Consider the following 19,104-nt stretch of genomic DNA (forward strand, 5'->3'; position numbering starts at 1 on the left):
AGTTCCATAAATCAGTATTTTTACTATAACTATCACATCACGGATACTGAAACTACATTCATACAAAACATTTTTTTCTGATATACAGTGGATTTGTTTAAATTAAATTAAATTAAATTGTAGCCGTGAGCTGCTGAAGCTTCTCTTATGCTTTTTATTTTCTTTACTAAAAAGGTTCAAATGAAAAACATACACTGTGTCCTGATAGTGACTACAACCTTTTTCCAGGCTGTAAATATGTTGTTAATGCAGAATTTTGTTGTTGTAAAAAGCACTTACAGATAGGCTTTACTTTTAAAACCAAATGATGCCCCTTGAAGCTACTTCAAAGACACTCAGTAATACGAAGAGGTTCTATTAGTTACACTCAACCACTCATAGAATCTGACCATGAATAGTTCACCCAGAAAAAGTCAAATGTCACTCACTTTCTTCATCCATTGATGGTTGGGTTGAGAGAATTTTAACCTCCATCGTTTCCGGAGATATTTGGATGTTTTTAAGTTTCTTTTTGGATGAAGACGAGGACAACTGAGCTCCAGCTACATTGAAATTAACTTACAGTTTTGTCTATACTGTAAAAGGGAACAGTATAGTAGAAAATAAGAGAAGTTTGATTTTTGAGTGGATCACTGTAGATGATGAAGGGTATACAGATTTTTTTTAACTCTCTTTCTGGGTTACTAAAAAACAATCTAATTTACAGTCTTCACTGGAATATATCTTAATGTAACTCTTGTGAATTAATAGGCACAGAAGGGACTTGACTAATGTATTTATATCATAAGACAAATTAACCGCTGCAGGTCATTACTCTACGTTTTGAAGCCTCTTTTTTAGGTCAAGCTACCTGTACTTAAGTAATTGTCTTTTTAAAATACATCTCAAGTTGTTTTTTTTAATCCAAGAATTATTTTAAGCTCATCTAATGTGGCTACATCTATGTTACTGTTAAGAAACCTTCACTAAAATCTCATCATCTGAGTGGTTACAACTATGTAATTCAAATGCTTTCAGTTATGTCCTACAAAAGTCATGTCCTCTTCAGATGGTGTCCTCCAGGTTCTCTCTGTGACCCCCTGTGTTTATCCTGTCCTCTATTCTTCAAACCATATCCCCTCTAGTTTCAGGATAATGTTCCTTTTTTTTTTTTTTTATTCCGCTCACTGCTTGTGTTTCTGTGTCCATTCCGGGGGGCAGTCTTGGTGATGAAGTACCTTTCCCAGCAGGTCATTAAGACAGCCCTGGGAAAATGATGTTGAATAGCCGCCCCGGTGAATTCATAAATCACTAATTTTGCCGCACACCTGGCTCATTTATAACATCTTAAGAGCCAGAGTACGCCGGCGTTCCGGAGAGAAGCCGGGAGAATCAGTGAGAGTTGTGTTTCGTACCAATGAATCTCGAAATTATTACTTGTGGTAATCTCCTGTAACAAGAATCACGTTCTCGAGTTGTTGAATCTGAATGTCAATTTAAGCGCCCGATCAACTCTGGTTTCTGCTTTGAGTCGATTCGACACACATTCATTGTCTTTCATTTAAAGAAATTGAAAAGCAAAGCTTCTACAGAAAGCATTATTTTTCTCACACACGAAACACACACATGGAGAAAATGATCCTGGTTATATGGTTAAGTATTCTGAGATTATGAGTAGGACCGTCGTAGCATCTGTGTTCCATCACCCTTTTCATCATCATCCACCTTCCTTTAACTCCTCTTTGCTTCTCCATCTTTGTTCTATGATTTTATTGATTCTGTTGTTGTTTGTTGTTTTTTTTTTTACCATCTGTTCTGGTGAATTGTGTGCAGCCATCAGGACTATGAGCCGGAGATCAAGTAAGACAAACTTAAATGAGCTATTAAATTTCCATCCTCCGCAAACATCTCCTTTTATTTACTCCTACATGGGAATGAATCAATCCATCAGCCTTTTCATTGATTAGCAAGATTCTTGATGAAGATGTTGGCCTTGATATTGTGTGCACACAGCACTCCTGAGTGAGATCCTCATGGGCGACTCATGAGCAGCTATCTCAGTTCAGCAACTGTATTTTCATTACACAAATATGTTAGTGCTCTCATATAAATTACATACTGTCGAACATGTGAAAGGTTTATGCGTACATATCAAATCTTTTCTTCACATTGGTTAGTAGTTTAATAAAATGAATGCAGGTATATGTAGGTTAGTGAAAATAAATAAAAGACAAACTCTAGCAACAAACAAAGCTTCCCCTTATTCGTATATAAATTCTTATTCCATATAAATAATGTTAAAACACAAACCTCACAGTTTGACACAAAGTCTCTTATATTTAGGAGACTGAAATAGAGAACACCATCATCGGCATACAAATAAATATACATTGATGCAAACACACAAACATATTGTTGAGAACATAGCTCTTGCTGACTCAGTGTTATGGTGAGATGTTTTCTTTCATACACTTAATTGTATTTATTTTTTCAGCTCATGCTATTCAATTTTTCCCTTTTTATACATAAATGTTGGTCCGTGAATGTAATCCAGATATTGAACCGGTTCGTGGTACAAAAAAAGGTTGGGGACCCCTGCATTAGATGACCATTGATGCTCTCTATATATAAATCTTTCACTGCTTCCTGAGGCTTCATCAACCCGTCAATACCATGTAGCAACAGCTCCAGCAGGAGTGTTTCATTCCTTCACTTGAGGCTCATGCACACAGTGGTTGCCAGAGTTGCACGACAGCAGATACTCGTGCCGCAGAACCGCTGTGATATTTTCTTGTTGGTTCGTATGAAAAATAAATGCTCATGAAAAATTGAACTCAAGTGTGAAAACAAGGTAACTGCCGAATAACTTCAGGTGCGCTGGTTGATAAATCAAGCCACTTCCTGTGTCAACCGGAGGATGATTAAAAACGCTTGAAATGTGAAATCACAGTTGTCTGCACCGTGAGACATTTCTCTCTCAAGCAAACGATATATAAGTGCAAAAAAAGAAAAAAAAAAAGGTTGGTGTGCAGATAGCTCTGTGACTCAGCAGGAAACAAGAGCTTGTCTGGTAGACACATCACATCTGAAGCAAAAACTCAACGGCTTTTAGGTTTGATAAAATGTCTATTGGCAATAGAGAATTGTATTTAAAAAGACAGCATGTTGCTATTAGAAATAAAAGTCATATACAACACTAGTGACTGTCACCAACATTGATCTCCTCTAAGTCGCCTGCTTACCATTAATAAAATACATCCTACTTATTTTCTCAAGACTCAAGAAGACCTCAATGGCAAGTCCTCTTGACAACATCGACAACAGAGTCTATCAGTTCTCCTTCCGTTACCAAAGTGCTTATCCAATCACAGGACATGACTGGTACATGTCGATTCACTGTAAGTGGGGATCGTCCAATCACAGGACACGTCAGTTTATGCTTGCTAGTCCACACTAATTTTAGCCAAGCGCATTTAATTTGACATAATATACAACATGTTTACCAAGTATTCTGAGCCGCGACTCAAGCCAAGTGCTCCTAGCCTAACATTTCTGACTCTGTACTTCAGGTCGTGGGTCATCGGCGCCGTGGCCCTGCTGTGTCTGCTGGGACTGACATGGGCATTTGGCCTGATGTACGTGAACGAGAGCACGGTGGTCATGGCCTACCTGTTCACCATCTTCAACTCCCTGCAGGGAATGTTCATCTTCATCTTCCACTGTGTGCTCCAGAAGAAGGTAAGAGAAAACCTCTTGGTCTTGGACATATTCAACCGTTGTCCGTGAAAAAGTGAAGTAGTCAGCGATATGTGTTCCGCAGGTTCGTAAGGAATACGGGAAATGCCTGCGCACCCACTGCTGCAGCGGGAAAAGTGTGGAGAGCTCCATAGGTACCGTCAAGGGAAGCACCACCCGGGCTCCTGGGCGATACTCTGCTGCATCTCAGGTCCTTTCCCTCTTCTCTGAAAAATAGATTTGTCCTCTGAAGGTTTATAACAGCCGTCGTGTGCGTCGTTGATTAAGGGATATTTGAACTCAATGAAAATATAATTTAAAAAATTTAATCATGCAGTATTTTTTAAAGAAACCCTGGAACAAAATCAACACGTTTCTAACGAATAAGGTCGAGTTAAAAGTCGAATCCATAAAAATAACAATAACAAGTTGCCAGAGCGTCCAGGAAAGATAAAGATTGAACTGCTTTTATTCATTTCATCTTACTGTTGTATTCCCTTGCAGAAGAATTGAACAGAAAGAATGTGTTTGGAAAAAAAATAAAATAAATCTTGACAACTGGGATTTTATGTTGGAAAAACAGAATTGAGCACATGAAGAGATCAAAAAAATGGTTAAAAAACAAGCAGGGGCTCCCTTGTGATGAACAATTCAAAATGAAATATTTATTTTTTAGTATTATTAAAAATGACAATAGGAAGAACAATATTCCGTATATAAAATACTGTGTAATACCGTAATAACGAGACTCTCCCTAGTACAGCATTTTATTTTAAGTATCTAAATTAATGTTGAGCAAAACAACTTGATTAAAGTAAAGTTCAACAAATTCTGTAGATTTTTTTCAAGATATTTGGATATCTGTGAAGACTACACTGTAGAAGCATTAAACTGTCATTGTCTTCTGATAATACGGGGCTTAAACACGTTTCAGTTTTTTAAGTGTTGTATAATCAGTAATCAGCGACAAGCATTTCAACTCTTCAACCGAGGACGGGGGACGCTGACGCTCTTCTCTTAATTAAACCGACCAGCCAAGTGTTTGGCATGTAAGAAACATGGAAATAAAACACGTCGTTGCTCTACTTGTGTCACGTCACAACAACATGGTGATACGACGACAGGTGTTTGGCAAAGACTCATTTAAACCACACCGTCTCCAAGGTGTTGACAGAGACTATGCTCTCCACTAGTGGCACATTAGTTGCCTTCACCCCCTCCATGTCTGTGACTGTCTTGAGATAATTGAGCCAAAGTCTGCTGGCAACAAGTTCAAAGGGAATGGGATATGCTATATAATAGTTTCAGCCATGAGAAAAAACATGTTGCTTTGAATTAAAAACTGTGCAAAAAAAGTGTCAGTCGTGCAGCCTGAACATCTGAGCACCTTTTCATTTTGAGGTAAACGGAAAGCTGGAAATGCAAATAAATGTTGTTCCCGTGTGAACATCAATAGTAGAGCTCAAACCAGCAGCAATGTGAAAAATATAGATAAATGTAATGGTACAATTGAAAACAAGTTATTTAATCTCTATTCACGTTGTTAATTTGACTGATTAAAACAACAAAACACAGTTACTGTTTAAATAAAATTGTTCGCTTTAAAATAAACTGATCTAAATATGCTTAGTTTGGGGGATTGCTTCACTCATTAGTACATCGTCTAACCTATGATGGTAGTAGTGATGGGTTGATGAGCTGATGCTGTATCATGATACAGTTTAAAGACCACTAGATGGCACCCTCAATGAAAATGATGCCAGGTTCCATTGAATTAGTAGATCAGAGTCAAAGATTATAAAGTATAGAGCGACATCTAGTGGCCTTTTTGAATGAAGACACTGTATCATTAAACAGCGATGGGTTGGTGAACCTTCATGAAGCAGTGTCTTTTTATTAGTGGTCTTCATTTTGAAAGACCACTAGATGTCACTCTCTACTTGATAATCTTTGGCTCTGATCTACTAATTCAATGAAACCTTGCATCATTTCTCTGAGGGTGCCGTCTAGTGGCCTTTAAACTGTATCATGATACAGCATCAACTGCATCATCAACCCATCACTAATGCTAACTAATACTGATGGGCTAATGTAGCATCATAAATAGTGTCTTTTTTTTTAAATCTCACTAGGTGGCGCCCTCGGTTAATCTGAGGTGTCAATAGATGAGTCGGTCAAAGCATTGATCATAGAGCAGAGAGTGACATCTAGACATGAATAGAGCCATCACATCTAAGTGGACAAATGGAACAAGTCTACTTATCTTTTCACTCTCTTGGCATCAAGCACTGGTTAAAAAAAGCATAGAAGCCCCAGACTCAGGTATATATCTAGCAGATAGAAACACGAACACATAGGCAGAAGCAGCCCGGGCCACATCACACACAACAATCCTCCTACCTCGACATCTCTAATTAGCTCATGACATCTTGTTTTTTCCATATGTATGAACCCAAAGTGCTAAACATAACACCTTTCCATTTTTAATGTTCTTTATATACCCCAGTTATTTGGCTGGAAGCAGCAACTTCCTGGATTCAACAGTGGTTGCCTGGCAACTGCTCAAGTCGTTCTTTTTCGCTATGATGTTTTCCTAGGTTGCCTGTGGAAATGTGCATTCATTTTTTTATTTTTTTTGCACTGCATTTGCTATATGGATTAAATAAACAAGACACACCATGTCAAATATGTAGGGATTAGTAGGCTTTTGAGGCGCTGGTGGGCAGTTTGGTTTGCCAGAAGAGAGCGTCAGCATCTGTGTTCCTCTATATCCAGCCACTGTGCACAACGAACCTTGAGACTACGCTCATAAGAGATACAGAAGCAGCTATTCATCTCTTGGCAGCGAGTTTAATCAGTATTTTTTTTAAATACGAGATTTACCTTCAACTCTTTAGTGTTCAGTGCCCGGTGATTTTTAATAGCCAGTGAAATGGCGGAATGTCAGATTTTGACGTGTTTTGCTTTCTTCCGCAGAGCCGCATCCGTCGCATGTGGAATGACACCGTGAGGAAACAATCAGAGTCGTCTTTTATGACCGGTGACATCAACAGCTCTGCATCACTCAACAGAGGTAATTTCAAATAGAGTATATATTGAGACTAAAAAACGAATGTGGTTTTACTATAATGATATTAATGCATATTATGTTTTATGTCATATTTATATCAATTTGTCAAAAGAAATATGTAGCAAAAAAGAAAGAAAACGTTTTTAAGCATTAGACGGCTAGGTCCCTTAAATGCCAGATATGAACAAAAATCATTTTAAGTAAAAATATATTAACAATAAATATAATGATACTTTAGATGAAATAAATATTTGTTAAAATGTAAAAAAAAAATGTTAACTGTCCAAAAGGTGCTGATTTTAATGAAAACAATCATTAGGTTTTAGATGTAATTCAAATTATTTTATTAATACACATATTTCTAAATCATAGTGGTGACATGTGGTTAAACAGGATCTGGCTTTGAGTCCTGAAAGAAATGGTTCCAGGCATTACAACAATTTATATTTCAATTTTAGATGGATGATGAGAGTAAGGCCATATTAAATAAATTACAATAATAATTCATTTTATTTAGAGGCGCCTTTCTCGGCACTCAAGGTCGCCTTAAAGTCAAAAGCCAAGCATAAAAACAGAATTAAATCATTAAGACACATACAAACAGAATTAAAACACAGTGATCAGGTGCAATACAAATTTGTTGAGTTCAGTTGGTATTGTGTACATGATGAGGCTGATGCTAAGACTGTCCATTTTCACTTGCGAGCTCATTCAAATGTAAGGGAGTAGGTCGTCTTAACTTGTTAAGACTCTCAGGATTCCCTTGGAGCACAGAAATGAGGGATTTATGTTCTCTAAAACAGATTAGTTTGGCGATACTCGTGATGAGTTTACAAAGCTCTCCAATTTAAGTGTCCACTAGAAGAACTATCGCGACCTCACATCATGGTTAAGGCACCTAATGAGATCTAAAAAAATACGACACTGTTTCATGAAGCTTCATCAGGGCCATCACTTGCTCGAGAGTTGTTGATGGCGGATGTTATCACTAGCATTGCAGTACAAACCCGACCCTGAATGAAAAGTCATCAGAATTCAAGGTGAATTCAGCTAAAAGCCAAAAAGGTTCCAAAGGAAAAAAAAACATTGCTAACAAATACTTAACTCCAGGAGAAACTAAAAGCGGTCCTAGAATCCATCATGCGCTACGGGTGACCGCAGAAAAGAACTAATGCAGTCTCATGCTTTGTGTGGTGAATCCAAAAAATCATCCAGGTGGAAGTCTGAGTCACACACCTGAGCTCACCGTCATTCTTCTGACAGCGGCTGGAATAAAAAGATCATCATTAGATCTCCGCGCCACCTTTGGACACGCAAAGCAAATTCTGCCTCATCGAACATCCAGCCTTTAAATTCCACTTTGGGTGCCGGCTCGTGCCGACACTAATGCACTGTTAAAATGAAGGATGAGTGTTGGACACGACGAGGAACATCTCAGAATCTCCATAATTAGGCTCTCGGCTTTGCACCATCAACACACGGCGTTTACTCATTCACGAGCGGCTGCAGCTTAAGGAGAGTTCGATGGAGAAAACATGGCTCTTCCATAAAGATAAAAGGCTAAGATCTGAATTATTAACCCTATTTCTTTTCCATCTGGATTTCTAACGGACAGAATCTGCCGCTCACACGAGTGTGTGCTGGCCTTCGCGGGGGAGAGCAGATGCTGACGGAGTTTCTCTCTCGTCTATCGCAGCTCAGGACTTGTTATTAAGGAATTATGTGTCGAGGAGGGATTTCTCTCCCGCTGATTTGTCCCATTCTCCATCCTGCCGCTGTTCCTCTCCCACCATTCGAGCACTTGCTGCAGCTGCCACTCCTCTCGAGAGCGCAGACGTGCAATCATCTTGATAGCGTGTTCGCGTTCCATTCATAGCGGCATTCATAGCTATCGCCCCACTGTCGGAAAATTGTCCAATTTATCAACAAGGGGGTGCAATAAAACCCTTACTTGTTATGTGGTAGAGGCTGCTGTTAATGGACCGCACTGTAATTGGAGGGATCTGCAAATAGTAATTAGCTTCTTTTTTTTTTATTAAAAAAATAAATCAAAACAACATTCCCTGCCAGAATGCGGATGAATACACCCCTTTATTAGTGTGAGACACCCACAAGACACCATCAGGAGAAACGCTTCAATTATTTAATCAGGCAAGGATGTGGAAATAACGGCGCGGGAAGTAAGGAAAATATATAAAATCACAAGTTTAATGTCTTTTTTTTTTTGCAACGCTGACAGATTCAGAGCGCAAAGAAGTGTCTGCTGTCTCTTCTGTCAGAACTAATTGCTTTATGGTAGATTCATCTTCACGGAAACCAAACGCATGGTCCTTCTGCGAATGTTATGTTTTAAGAATTAAAAAATGGTTTCACTCTTATGCTGATGGAATTAAAATATGACTCGCAGGAAGACAATATTTTAATTAAATAGAATTTTTTTTTTAATCAGCGTCAAGGAGAAAGAAAATGGGATTATGTCTTGACGTTCAGAGGTAATCTGAGGAGATTAAGAAGGATTCATCAGGGAGTGAGTGGAGTCGGAAGGAAAACTGAAGGAATGCTGATATATTTATTTGCAACCTTAAAGACAAATGCAGTGAGTAGGATAAAATTGTCAGTTGAATTAGTGCAAATCAATTTCCATTGAATAAATGTCCATTGAAAGTTCAGATGTGTTGGATTAAAAATCATTCCATCCTAACAATATGTCAATAAACTCTAAATAATGTGAATAATCTGTGCTGCTATGTTTGAAGAGAGAGAAAATGTATTATTTTTATAATATTTTTGATATTATATATATATAATTTTTATATTGTGATTGTTATTATTAATAATCCTATCCTTCAGTAACCTTTTTGGTAATATTTGAAAGACAAAAACTGTTGTTGAATACACATCTTTTTTCACCAAACAGTGCTTGTGATAAAGTAGTAAATTGACCACATTTAAAAACTATATCAGGAAAATATTTTTTAGTTTTTCGTATTGGGGTTAGTTTTTACGCTGCCATCTCCAATGTCTCAACATCAGTTCATAGATAGTAAGTAAGTAATATTTCTAGAGCACAAAGCGCCTAAACAATCAATATAATACTCAATAAAATGTATACTTTAAAGGTCAAGATAACACAAAGAACAACACAGGAGTCTCAGAGAATCAAGGAACAGCCTGCACGAATAAAAATGTCTTCAGATGTTTCTTGAAGGAGTCAGTAGACTCCGTCAAGCGCAGAGAGAAAGGAAGTTCGTTCCAAAGCACAATCTCGATTTCCTTCCTCAACAGCCAGATCGATCACCTTTATCTTAACCTTTCATCTTTTCCACCATCATCCACCCACCATACAAGTGACATGACACGAATATCCAGCTGAAAGTGTGACATTTTGGTAGCACAACTCAACTAAAAGTAATCAATTGTTTAAAACAGGTGACGTTACATGGATAGTAGTGATACAGGGTCTTAATTTTAAAGGCCACTAGATGGCATTTTATAATCTCTGGCTCTGATATACTAATTAAATGAAACCTGACGTCATTTTCACTGAGGGTGACATCTAGTGGTCTTTAAACTGTATCATGATACAACATCAGCTGCTTCATGAGGCCTCATCAACCCATCACTCGTGGATAGTGGTGATGGTTAAAGCAGTTTTCCCTGAATCAGTTTCATCATCAGAAGTAGGTTAAGTAGGAGGTGCTTAAAACGATGACAGGTCTCATGATTGGATTAGTGGATAAGAACCAAAGATTATAGTGTTTGACATCTCAAAATGAGGGCAATGTTTCATGAAACCTCATCAGTCCGTCACGGGATATCTTTCTTATTCTGTCGGAACCCTCTAGTCTATGTCTCCTCCTCTCATGTGTTTTCTCAAAACAAAACAGTGCATTGAACTATCTGTTACAAATACAGAACGAATAGCTAGGCTGGTACAAAGGAAAGGGACCTTACAGCCAGTGAAATAAATCTGTTCAAGTATACAACGTCCACTGTCCTGAGTAATGATTGCGCCTGCTTCAGTCTCAGCAGTATTGCAGTGTCCAGCCCCCGACCTTGTCAGTGCTTCTTTGTAATTGATGTCTGTTAACTGGATTTTCCTGCCTGAATGTGGAGCTCTGAAACCGGCTCAGCACTAATGACCAACATTAACAATATAATTAAACCCACTTTCCATCCGACCCATTAGTCACGTCAGACCAGCTCCGCCACTTTCATGTAGCGACAAAAAAACAGAAAAGCCTTCATATTAATGATCACGTGATCATTTGAATGTTAATGGCTGTCATTGCTCAGCTGCATCTGCCCAACTGATTTGTGTGTTCTCTCTTTCTCCTCTCCTCGATTTATCCACCCACCTCTACCTCCTCTGTCTGACCTCTTCTGTCTCACCCCGTCTCTCTTCTCTGGCTGCTGCAGGTGCTATGGCTAACCATCTTATACCTAATGCACTCCTCCGTCCTCATGGCACTAACAATCCCTATAACACATTGCTTGGGGAGTCTTCAGTCTATAACAACCCTCTGGGCATGTACAACACGCAAGGTGCCAGCTTCTTTCTTTTCTTTTCTGTGTGTCTGTTGGAGTGTTTTCTGTTCATTAATGACAATAAAAGGAAATGATACATGTGATGACGCCAAACAACCAACTCAATCTCCCCTTAATATTTACAACAAAAAAAATCTGTTCCTGCAAATCTATAAACTAAAGACATCCAGAAAGAAGAGGGTTTTTATACTTTGTAAAGCTAAATGTCATCATTATTTTAATTCCCGATGGAGGATGATGCGTACAAATATATAGAAATATTATAAATTAAATAGGCGCAAGAGTAACGGGGAATTCTCACAGACGAATTGGAGTTCTACGACAATTTGTTGGTGTCAAGATATGTGTGCGGAGAGTTAAAACCACAGTGAAATTAAAGAAACAATGATTGATAAAATAAATCAGACAAAAGCAAACACCTTAAAAGTTGTTTCCTAAATTCCCATAATTAACACATTATCTGTTGGGTCTTGTTTCCGCCTCATCCTCAAAAATAATACTAATAATAAAAACAAAAACATGTTTGTTTTTTTATTGTCATTGTTTAATATTGTCATTTTAAACAATAATTAAATCTAAGGCTACTTTTAAATTGTGCCGCACATGATTTTCAATTGTCTGTGTGATTGGCTCAGAAGTGATGAAACGATCTGATCAGTTTTTTGTACAATCTTTGTACAAATGCTAGAATCACATCTTGGCTTTATCTTCTTTAGATGTACAAAGGTTATACAGCATAAATCATTCCTCACGAATCTGTAGCAAACACATAAATCCTCAAGAAGCAGCTGATGCTGTATCATGATACAGTTTACAGACCACTAGATGGCACCCTCAGGGAAAATGATGCCACGTTTCATTGAATTAGTCGATCAGAGCCAAACATTATAAAGTAGAGGGCGCCATCTAGTGGCCTTTTAAAATTAAGGCACTGTATCATGAGGCCTCATCAACCCATCACTAGCTATTAACCTACATGTATCCACTAGATTATTTTACTAATATAAGCCATGCTTGAATATGGATGGTAAAAGTTGGCTTTTTGCTTTGGCATCACATTTGTATCAATTTCTTAAAACGTGAAAAATATCAGCTAATTTTTAAATTCCAAGGAATCATTTAAAGAAATGTGCTGCCACTTTTAAGTCCAGTCCCATTTCCAGACGCATTCTAAAGATGTCTTTATGTTGTTAGTCGACGATGTATTCTCACAGTCTGTCAATCAATTCGTCGCTGATCATTTTCACGAGACACGCGTTCATATATGTGAAGGTTCGGCAAGAACCTTTCACATCTGTGTGCTGAGGACAAGACAGGGCGTGGTGGAGCAGTCGGCCATGACAGCAGCATGTCTGTGTGAATTTGAGATAATAATCTTCATCCTCCGAGACTCGGTCCTTTGTGCGCTGCACTGGGTTATCAACGCCCTTAATAAAAGCTGCACCATCTCAATTTAAGACGGAAAAAATACCATGTAAATAAAGCATGGTGGTGCAGAGATATATCATTCATAATTTCATGTTTTAAAAAAAAATGTAATCTGACATTAACAGACGAGTGCCATAGCATCTACATCAATATAAAAGATACGCATAATTTCATCTCCTGCTCATCCATAAACGTCATCTGCTCAATCATCAAGCTGTCCTTCACAGCTACAAACATCCACTTGAACCGTGGCTCTTTAACCATCTCTAATCATCTTTCCTTCACCTATATTTGTGTCTTCTCCTCTTCTTGATCCCTCTGTTTACCGTGACCTTAATCTGCACTGCCACTCCACGACGCTCAACACATGACATATCTGTCAATCAGTTTCCATATTGGGCACACAGTCCCTCTCTATAGTTCTCTTCCTGTGTTTCTCTTCTTTTTTTTTTTTTTTAGAGCTCATTATTTCCACTTCTGTCACACAGATGTTCACTGCTCAGGGCCGACTGCTCCAACACCCGCTAAATGCTCTGAAGTATACCCAACAATTATACACTTCTCAAATAACTAATTTCCGCCGTGTCCAGAGAACAAGGTCTCTCTGTCGTCCTTGTGGTTTAACAATGAATGAGTCTCGCTTCGATCAGTTGATAATTAATCCGCAAAATAATACCGCCTTCCATGATGGGTCACGATACTGCATTAGTTGTAGGATAATAGCGAGTGATGGGTTGATGAGGCTTCATGATACTGCATCAGTTGTATCATGATACAGTGGCTTCATTTTAAAGACCACTAGATGTCACTCTCTACTTTATAGTCTTTGGCTCTGTTCTACTAATTCAATGAAACCTGGCATCATTTTCACTGAGGGTGCCATCTAGTGGTCTTTAAACTGTATCATGAAACACCATCAGCAGCCCAATGATGCCTCATCGAAGCATCACTACTGCCTTCAATATGGTCACGAGTCACAGTATAAAAAAAGGTTAAAATTACGATTACTTTTGAGATTTGCTGTGCATTAGGCAGCGAAGTGTCTTGTCCTCTCTGTGTGTGAAGAAGAAACTGATGTGCTTGTGATTATCTGGACATTTGCATGGTAACATTGGACAGTGGCGTCGCGTTATTCTACAGTATGAGGCGTCATCATGTGCACATTTCTACCTGTCACTGTTTTGCTTATTGTGTTTTCTTCTCTCCTTCCCCTCATGCTGTCCCAAAAAAAGAGCCCTACAGAGAGACAAGTATGGGAGTCAAACTAAACATTGCTTATCAAATGTAATTGATTTTGGCTTTTACTTTCTTCTCACTTAATACTGACAAAGGGTTCATGGAAAGAAAAGTGATTCCCATCGGAAGCAATATAACAAAGGCACCCGCCATTTCAAAGAGAATATGAGCAGCGCTTTCATGCGACCACATTTAAGGAATTTTCCCCGTTTGATCACACACGTATCCAACGGCCCGGCTAATATCACGCTCCCGCGCTAATCCAACATTCAGTATTTCATAGAAAGTGTCAATAAGAATTCATTTGCATTTACGAAGCAGCGAAACCTTTGTTTCGTCACTTTGTTTTAGGATTCACTTTGATCAAGCCAAAAACAGCGCGAGGTCAGACATTGGGTTTTGACACGCCACAGCCTTCTCTCTAGTAAGCACATCAAAAACAGCCTTTGATGTTTAAACTTAAACACATTACTTTGAGGCATTTCTTCGAATATGATCTGGAAATATTGAACATTTACAGTAGTTGATCTCTCACTAAACTGACCTATAGTTTCAATCCATCATGCATTGAACCAGGTCAATTCATCAATGCCCAGAGGTTGTTGATCCTCAAAGGACCAGTAGTTAAACACGAAACGTCATTCATCAGAAAAGCAGGATTGATGGGAACTAACTTTCCGATGCTTAGTGCCACTGCTCAGTCTGTATATCTGTACACTTTGATCATTTGCACTGATGTACAGGGATCTATCCCTGGCTCCGAGTACAGAAGGTTTACATCTATAATGCGATCTTGTATGAGCAGTGTCTCTTTTGGTTCTTAATCGCATGATTGATATCACCTTACACAGGATTTTCTTCAGTTTACTTTTCCTTTCAAACACCAAGATCACCATCAAGGTTTTTCTTTTTCAATACATTACTGAGCAGAAATAGGACTGAGTTGTTACTTAACGTCATTCACGTCTACACACAAGAGACTGACCCAAAATTAGAAACGGACTGCTGAAGCTTCACGAAGCAGTGTCCTATTTTCTAAGGCTCAGTAGGTGGCGCCCTCAGTTAAAAAATGTGTGTGAGGTTTTATTTTGAATAGCGGTTAATATAAATGGATTTTATAGCAGGTGCCATCTAGTGGAATCTAAATAATATGACACCGTTTCATGAAGCTTCGGTAGCCCATCACTACTCAAGATACCATACGAAGATATATAGTTTTAGTTCACCTCTTTGTTTCTTAATTTGTGTCTTTGAATCCATTTGTTAAAGGGTGGTACAGAAAAGTGATAGGTTAATGAAGCTTCATGTAGCAGTGTCCTTATATTCAGTGTCCTCTAGGTGGCACTAGCTTTTCAGCCAGTCATCAGTCCATAACTCATGGCTAAAGAAGCGAAGACAGAAACACTGTTCATACCGGATTTTGGTTATTTATTAACTTCCTAAAATTATCTTTGTGTATTGATACAAATGTATGTCAGTGCTGATAGTTAAGAAAATCACAATTCATCAGAAAATTAATTGCATATGTTGCTATGTTTTGGGAAAGTAACTTAAAGTATCATATAAAAACATATTATTGGAGTAAATTTCCTTGATAATTCAATTTAAATCCAAGTTAAACTGCAACTTACAATCAAATTAATTAAGTATAACTCAATCCAAGGCGTGAAATAAAAGGCTGCTAAAAAACACATGGTAGTAGGTGCCTGAACATAACTGACATCCAAGTGTACGTTATCAATGAAATGCTCACATGGGACAATATGGCTGGATATTTATGGCCTTTTCTTAAGTGCATGTCTTGCTCGTCTATGCTTGCTTCAGTGTCTTGTGGACTGTGTGTGTGTCACATCCTGCACATCACATCCGTTTTTATCAGTATTTGTCACTTAATTTCAATGGATATAAATGGAATTCATGTTGTTAACACAGTAGCTGTACAGGTGAGTGTGTTTTAATGTTGGTATGACAAGTGTCATTTAATTGTTTGCCCTAATCTAAAGGTCAGAAAATCCAATTAAAGTGCGACTCACTAAATGTAATTTTATGATGAATAATGCAAGAGCAATTTGTTACCAAGTATTTAATTTATAAACAATTCAAATGTAGCTTGAATGATATTACCTTTTTCAAGATTTAGATGAAACTCAATCTTGTCGTTTGTTCCTTCATCATCAAAGTAAGTAAGAAATGAATGGAAAAAAGCAAAAATGAAATGAGCTATTTCAAATTAAAAAAGTTGTTCAAGTGCAGTGCAAAATGATACTACAGAGACACGTGTTTAATTAGAAGAATAAAATAGACATTATCATCATTAAATGACAACTAAATAGTTATTGAAAAAAATTCCTATACAACTTAAAGAAGAGTTTGCTTCATGACAGTTTTAATCGTTTTAGTTTTCTTTTTACGTATGAATGACTTTGAAATTGAGTCACCTAAGAGTTTCATTCTTTGCTTCTTGATGTTCTAAAATGCCAATATAAACTCTAAATGCTAATTTTCAACCCCAACCCCATCCCATTGTCTTTCATTCCAGAGGGAATCTTGAACAATGCCCGGGATACAAGTGTCATGGATACTCTACCACTGAATGGTAACCATGCCAACAGCTACAGCATAGCCAGCACAGGCTACATGACTGACTGTGTCCAGATAATTGACCGGGGCTACAACCACAAGGAGACCACCCTGGAAAAGAAGATCCTTAAAGAGCTAACCTCCAATTATATTCCCTCTTACCTTAACAACTCTCACGAGCGCGCAGCCGAACAAAATCGCAACCTAATGAACAAACTGGTCAACAATGTGAGCAACAGTGCCAAAGACAGTGGATATGGGATGCGCTTGAGAGCGGGGATGGGGATGAACGTTGCACTGAGCCTGGATGACCACTCTACGTTCGGGCCCCAACTTGACGAAGGCTTGGGCCTCGAGTTAATCCGCGAGGAGTCCAACTTCCCCCTGTTGCCGCAGCGAGCGCTCCCGGCACTGCCGGCGGTGGACAACCTTCACAACCACCTGCATCAGTCGGCTCCTCCTACTCTCCCGCTGCCCCATCACCAGTTCTCCTCCACCACCTCGTCCTCATCCCGACGGAGGATCCCCCAAGAAAACAGTGAAAGTTTCTTCCCGTTGCTTACCAACGAGCACACCGAGGACGAGTGCATGACACCGACTCACAACCACCAGAGAGACTCCCTCTACACCAGCATGCCCATGCTGCCCAACCTCCCCGATGTGTCCGCACATCCTGTCGCTGGAGCCAAAGTCGCCGGTGACGTAAAGATCTCTGATGCCGGCACAGATGATGTTTACTACAAGAGTATGCCCAACCTGGGCTCCAGCAACCATCTCCATCAGCTACACTCCTACTACCAGCTAGGTAGAGGCAGCAGCGACGGGTTCATCATGCCCCCCAATAAAGAGGATCTATCCCCCGACGAGTCGCACCAGGAGCCCTCACAGCTGGTCACCAGCCTATAAGTCCGACAGGATGGCACTTGTATTCTCACACCCTTGCTGTGTACCCTCGTCTTATCAGTCAATGGCAGTGGTAGCCTCTCTCTTTTCTTCTGTGTTTCGGAAACCAAGACAGCACCGATGCTCCAGTTGCTGTTACGAAGAAGGAAAAAGGTTTTTTGTTCACAACATAATGGGGCTAATACGTGACTACGGTGAGAAAGACACTGCAGGACCTGTTGATGTTGTGATCACCCTTCAAACTGTGTGTGGTTTGGCGTGTTTAGTTCAACACTGGAATTTTTTAATCGCCTGGAGTTGACCCAGTCTGGACGATGGACAATGAAGATTTGAGATCTTTTTTTTTTTCTTTTTTTTTTAATTGCTGTTCAACACTGACTTTTTGAAATATTTCTGTCTACATCGTTCCACATTTTCCTTTTGCTTCAGTGGATATGAAGAGCCAACAATGACACATTGAACAGGAAGGATTTACAAATTTACAAGCTCTTGTTGACATTTCATTTGACCACAATGGAAGTGGAATCAACAGCAAAACTAGGGAGTCAAACTAATAAAGAGAGTTATGAGATATTTCTATGTAATTGTACAGATATTTAGCACTGCACACAATAGTATGCTTTTCTGTTCCGGTTGGACTCTCCGTCTCTGTAACTTTAGTGGTTAGGAGGAATTTTGTTCTGTTGTGTCGGCCTTTCTCCGGTACCGGTCCTTTCCTCTCACTGGCCCTCCGAACAGAAACAAAGTACGACAATGGTGTGCAAGCATTTTTGTGCAATATATGTCTTTCTTTTCCACGTCCTTTTTTTTTAGTTCCATTGTATTATTATTTTATTTTTTATCCTTTTTTTTTACTGTGTAGATAGCAAGGCTCTTATTTAGCGACTGTCCACAAGGCTGATTGAAGTTGCTGGCATAGGGATAAAAAGTTTGAAAAAAAACAACATTGTTTCTCATAAGAGACAAATTCAACGATGAGCACCAGACACTTACTGAAACAAGACAAACTTTTGGCTTCGGTACTTGTTAATGAGAGATTTTTTTCAGGAAAGAAAACTGTAAGTGTTGCTTTTTTTCATTTGTTATTTATTTGTTTATTTTGTTTATTGGCTTTTATTTATTCCTTTATTGTAACAGTTTCAAAGTTCGACGGGCTCATGAAAACCATATCTTACTTATGATTCTTCAGATCTTGTGTCCAGGTCTAGAATTTTCTTCTTCAGCGATAAAAGCAGAGGACATCCAAATAAGCAATGCAACAGCCTTTTTTTTATTTTCATTTTTAATGTTGATATTGTTCCTTAGCCTTTTGTTTTGGTGCCAACTGGACTCTGGTGCAGCAGCAGTGGGTGTTCTCTGTATGCAGTGATTTCCTAAGATGTAATAAATATTTCAATTAACTGATGAATCATCGATGACAGTGTTTTATGTGACTTTGATAACCTTCGAGTGAGGGTGACGGATCGTCTGCTGTTTTTTTGTCTTGATGAAACACACACTTCATTGTTGAAGCCTTGTTACCTGTGAACAGTTTCTCTTAAAAACACCTCGAACTTCAACTTTTTTGTGTAAATGCATTCACTAGTTTTTTGGATGATCTGCCTCGTTAAACTGCATCGGTTGTT

At 38.7% G+C, this 19,104-nt stretch overlaps 1 protein-coding gene across 1 annotated transcript in view; it reads left to right on the top strand.

Moving 5' to 3' along the window:
- LOC148082303 (adhesion G protein-coupled receptor L3) overlaps window positions 1-18,876 on the top strand; it is a 222,398-nt gene extending 203,522 nt beyond the window's left edge. Inside the window, exons 21-27 of the mRNA XM_087789467.1 lie at window positions 1,813-1,839; window positions 3,549-3,717; window positions 3,800-3,925; window positions 6,691-6,787; window positions 11,204-11,329; window positions 13,993-14,010; window positions 16,536-18,876. Of these exons, the coding sequence (XP_087645593.1) occupies window positions 1,813-1,839; window positions 3,549-3,717; window positions 3,800-3,925; window positions 6,691-6,787; window positions 11,204-11,329; window positions 13,993-14,010; window positions 16,536-17,482 (1,510 nt within the window). The 3' untranslated portion in view covers window positions 17,483-18,876. The remainder of the gene's footprint in view (window positions 1-1,812; window positions 1,840-3,548; window positions 3,718-3,799; window positions 3,926-6,690; window positions 6,788-11,203; window positions 11,330-13,992; window positions 14,011-16,535) is intronic.
- Window positions 18,877-19,104: the final 228 nt, after the last annotated feature.

The sequence above is a fragment of the Callionymus lyra genome, chromosome 4 (assembly GCF_982586985.1).
Source record: "Callionymus lyra chromosome 4, fCalLyr1.hap1.1, whole genome shotgun sequence".
Classification (NCBI taxonomy): Eukaryota; Metazoa; Chordata; class Actinopteri; order Syngnathiformes; family Callionymidae; genus Callionymus; species Callionymus lyra.